Here is a 4713-nt window from a genome sequence, read left to right on the forward strand (position 1 = left end):
AGCTTCAAGTAATTTGGACGGTACAGAACACTCTATTGTAAAACTGAAATCCTCATGGATTTTTAGAGTACTAAATCAGAATATGCAAAACTTCCCATTTTTTGTGCCAGTTCCCCTAGAACTGTAACATGCATCTAAATATTAAAGGATCATATGTCCATCATTAGTCACTATATCAATGGGAAGATCGCCTGAAATAAATTATTTTTTTGATGTAGTCATGTATTACAAAAACGCAAAAAGTCCAATTGCTGTAGGGGTTGGTGATACTTGTTATTTTCATTATGTACATAGTTTTATTATGGCTTGAAGTTATACAGTAACGTATGATTCAATTAAATTCATAGCGATTCGAGGATTGAATTGTGTAAACCTGCACATGATTTCTCAAGTAAGGCATAAGCACTATAAAAATTGCATTGTATTGAAACATTCTTACGACATTTCTACACAAAATAAATGCACTGGCTTAAAAATAAGCCAAAAAGCTACTTTCATGCTTTTGAACTGTAAACAATCAGGCATCGTCATAAATTATCGCACTAAAACGAACATTTTATACAGGTAAGGTACTCATGAAACAATGAACGGAACACAGGAACAATCAGAAGAAATAAAATCTCAGAAAAACAGTGCAAATAATACGGGGGGGGCTCTTCGCTACCACTTTCCCATTTCATAGCCGGTAGCATAAAGTTCTTTTAGGGAATGTTCCATAACATGAGCTTGAAGTATTTTATCAACTTCAACGGTGTTTGACGGGTTTGTAGTGACAACAGAGTAGCCACATACTTTGCATACATGTACTTTATCAATTAGTTGTATTTTGACACGAGTCTCAATGCAGTTACGAAATACTTCAGGCATGTGCATCTGAAAGCAAAAACAAAGTTTATACTCGTTTAACCTTTTTTAACTGCCGTTTGCAAAAAAGGAAAAGCTAACAATAAGTTCTAAAAAGCATTTAGATTTTTTCAACATCTATACCTTCTGCTAGAAAATGCTTTCTCTATAAAATTACCTTGGATTCTTCAGGTCTCCTTTCTCCAGCAGCTGAACCACCAGGTGTTTGCAACTTAGTCAATATTGTTTTCCTGTTTTCAAAGTCTCTTAGCATGACATTATCCATAAAAGAAAGTGAATCGCCAGACTTGGCCAACATTCCTTCGACATGAGCAGGAGACGAGTTGCTGTATTTTGAGTCTTGCGGAAGATTTGATACCCTGGATGAGAAATAAACATTTGTCAAGACATCAAACATGCATCAGAGTTACCTGGTAATCACGGTATAGCACCCAGGAGTATAAACTGTTCTGGGGACATTATTTTAGCTGGTTTAGTTGTAAATTTTGTCTTATACAGCTTATTATTAAGCTTTATTAATAAAATTAAAAGTTTATCAAGTGAGCATGTTTGCATATTTCACATGGGTGCAATTCCAAAGGAACCGTGTTAACTCGTACAAAACAAGAGGTTCATCAGCATGCATGTAATCAATAGAGCAAATCATCACGTTTTCATTTATTAAGCAAATCACCATGTTGAAAAAGCTAACCTTGAGCTAAGCATGCTTCTGCTAGCAGATGATGTAGTCACACAATTGTTCGATCTTGAACTATATAACATGCAAATTGTTTATTCAGACATTCCAAGCAGTATAAAACACTCAGGTAAAATACTTAAATATTTAAGCAAAGAGAGAGTATAGCAGCAATGTTATCAAAGGGTTACTGAGAAATTTATTATATATTGAATGTAACAAAGCCAAGTTTATTGGAGAAAATTGGTCACACCTTTTATAAAAGATTATAATAACATAAACATTTCTACTACCTCATACTCAGCGCTGGATCTGAGGAGCATTTAGATCCCATACTTTTTGATGTCAGGTGGGATATTAGTCCAGGGTTATTAGTCAAGGGCTTTTCTATGTTCGTTTCCACAGATTTAACGGGAAATGCTGAGCTTTTAACAGTTGAAACAACTCTGTCCTTTTTGGGCTGAAGAAATTCTCTTTCGGCATTTGTTAGCAGTGGTGATAATGGCTTATTAGCAGAGTGTTGAGAAGACAACCTTTCCACGGCTTTGTGCACCTTTGCTTTCGAGAGGCGAAGAGAAACTTCATCTGATGTTTCCGTTTTAATTGAAGAGCTGTAGTTCATGTCAACCGAAGATTCAGAATCAGTGCTGATGCTCACAGCATCCATGTCAGATTCTGATGCCTTTTCGTGAAGTTTTCGGCGTTTAGAGACAGTTGACATAAATGACGGAATATCTGCGGCTGGCATGTTTGATTCATTGTTTGATTTGCATCGTTTGCGTGAGGCTGAAAACTTCACTTTGAACTGCTTGTTCCTCGCAGCTTGTGATATGGAATTATCTATAAAAAAAACTGTTTATGAGAAAAAAGATAAAAAAATAAAAAAATGACTAGATTCTAAAAGAGATGTCAAATTAAAAACTTTTCAGATGTAAAATTCCCTACCGTCACTCAGTGATTCGTTATGCTCTTTAACATGAACTGCAAAACTATGTGGAGGGTCAGATAATTCCTGTTTAACTGTTATATTTGAGGTTGGACTCGTACTGGATGTGGAAAGTCTTGAAGGTATACGGTTTGTGTTTTCCTGTTTAAAAAGAGACTAAAATTGAGATCATTGATTCCTAAAGACAAAAATTATCTTCAAGACACAAAGACACACCTCCGTAGATTTAATCGAGGATTGAAGACTTTTAAGGGTTTCCATGGCTGTAGTGGCCCATTCTCCTGACCCATAATATTCTGATGGAAAAATTGCCGAAGTTCTCAAACCACTCCGTAACAAAGTAGAGTAAGCAGCAGCCTGCAAAACAATAAATGCTATTTAAGAATAATCATTAACAATGAGCTAAATGACTAACTGCCATTATAATTAGTAAATTGACAGAAACTAACATTCAGTATCATCCAGGACAATTATTTAAAAAAGAAACATTAACAGATGCTGTACCATAGCATTGACGCTGCCCAGTAAAGTCGGAGGGGAGTCATCAGAATCACTATTATGCTCATCATCAGCGTGACGGCTTGTATATTCTGGTAATAAATATTTAGTAATTAACTACAAATTCTAATAGTATAACTTAGTTATGAAACTTACAGTACATTTTTATAACACACAAAACGACACTTTTACTGTTGTATAGTTTTGGATTACCATCATGAATATCTCTTTCGCCATCTGAGCCAGAATCTTGATTGTGCACTCTTGGTTCATTTGAAACTGAAATTTAAGAGATTTATTGTTAGTTTTGTAACTACTGACAATAATTTAAACCATTGGCACTCAAACAAGCAACATCATTTACTTCTATGATTTCCTTCAGACTTCTTGCCAGCGTTAACAACATTTGTTCCAAGGGTATCCATTTGAGAAGACTGCACATAACTAGGTGACACAACTGATGACGTTGGACTTGAGGCTGAAAATTACGACAAATCGTGACATTGTCAAAAATGCCATACAATTCATACTGGCCTATTTCGCTCGTCTGGCGCATTTTAAAAAATATTTCAAATGAGACTTCTTGTCAGTGGACTTAAAAATTCAAGTAATAGTTGTTATTGATGGTAGCAATCACTCCGATCAATTTGCACAGAATGACAAGTTACTTCAATATTGTGCTGAATCATTTTATTTTTCCATGCGAGAATACCGGTATATAACTTACCCAATATGCACCAGAAAATGAAAAAATAACAGTCATATTTACCTAGGAGGTACAAGGCAGCCCACAAATAGCAAAGATTAAGAATAGACAGGAAACCTACTTGATTTTCTAATGTGCTTTGTAGTAAATTCAGCATCATAGTCATTCTGTTGTTTCATAAGTTCTATTTTTTCTGCATATGTAAAGCCTCGGGCAGTGTAAGGACGGCGCATGGATGCGACAGAAAATGATGTTCCTCCAAGTGAAGGACTCCAAGACTGTAAACACAAGATATGAAAATAAACAGAAACAAATATCGGACATTGCTTTCCTTTAATTCAATACAGAATTCAAGACGTAAAAAGTTGTAGCCAGTGGCAATGTCAGATTTACACTTTCACTAAATCTAATTCAATAAGTTGTACAATATTTAAAGTTTTATACATCCCAAACTATGATTAACAAGTAATTAACTGATTGTAATATTGCGGCCGTCCCCAACAACCAAATATCAGGTTAAAGTTTCCAAGTTTCCAAGTATCAAGTTCAAGCACTGGTAATAAATAAACAGCAAAAAAAACTCAGGTGTTAACCTGAACCCTGGTAAGTGGGTTGGTCTTTGTTTTAGAGCCACTGTTGATCTGAACCAGACTGGACAAGGCAGGTGAAGAGCCCACCAATGGAAGAACAGGAGTTGGCACGAAAGCTGTCATTGATGGGGAGGTAGTAGATGGTGAGGTAGGAGGCAAAAACGGTATCCTGAAAACAATTTAATACGTTTAATTGATACGTCAGCACCTTTTACCACTTCACTAACCGAACAGTTCAAATTCAACCCACCTTCCTTTTGAAGCTGTCGATATTAAGTCATCCACAACATTGCGAGAACCTGGCAATTACAACTGGTGTTACTTAAGCTTACAAGATCCAATAAATATATCACTTGCTATGAAAATCAACATAAGCAAAGAAAGGCACAACTAAAATAGTTTCACTACCTTCTCCATCTCCGGTTGTTGCATT

The 4713-nt window shown here is 35.7% G+C and overlaps 1 protein-coding gene across 1 annotated transcript; it reads right to left on the reverse strand.

Annotated features, from left to right (window-relative positions):
• Positions 1-403: 403 nt before the first annotated feature.
• On the reverse strand, positions 404-4707 carry LOC143465877 (uncharacterized). Its single transcript, XM_076964393.1, has 13 exons — positions 4689-4707; positions 4531-4579; positions 4284-4449; positions 3812-3968; positions 3349-3462; positions 3198-3263; positions 2991-3076; positions 2703-2843; positions 2486-2627; positions 1834-2380; positions 1556-1615; positions 1022-1223; positions 404-873 (listed from the first exon to the last, which is right to left on the reverse strand). The coding sequence occupies exons 3-13, from the start codon at positions 4401-4403 to the stop codon at positions 661-663; spliced, it is 1848 nt and encodes a 615-aa protein (XP_076820508.1). The 5' UTR covers positions 4404-4449; positions 4531-4579; positions 4689-4707; the 3' UTR covers positions 404-660.
• Positions 4708-4713: the final 6 nt, after the last annotated feature.

The sequence above is a fragment of the Clavelina lepadiformis genome, chromosome 7, assembly GCF_947623445.1.
Source record: "Clavelina lepadiformis chromosome 7, kaClaLepa1.1, whole genome shotgun sequence".
Classification (NCBI taxonomy): Eukaryota; Metazoa; Chordata; class Ascidiacea; order Aplousobranchia; family Clavelinidae; genus Clavelina; species Clavelina lepadiformis.

Excerpts from the sequence above, each read along its gene's own strand:
- LOC143465877 (XM_076964393.1), bottom strand. The coding sequence starts at position 4,403 with ATGACAGCTTTCGTGCCAACTCCTGTTCTTCCATTGGTGGGCTCTTCA. Across the intron at positions 3,264-3,348 it reads GTCTGAAGGAAATCATAGAA|TTTCAAATGAACCAAGAGTG; the intron begins GTAAATGATGTT and ends CTTAAATTTCAG. Across the intron at positions 874-1,021 it reads GGAGACCTGAAGAATCCAAG|ATGCACATGCCTGAAGTATT; the intron begins GTAATTTTATAG and ends TTTTGCTTTCAG.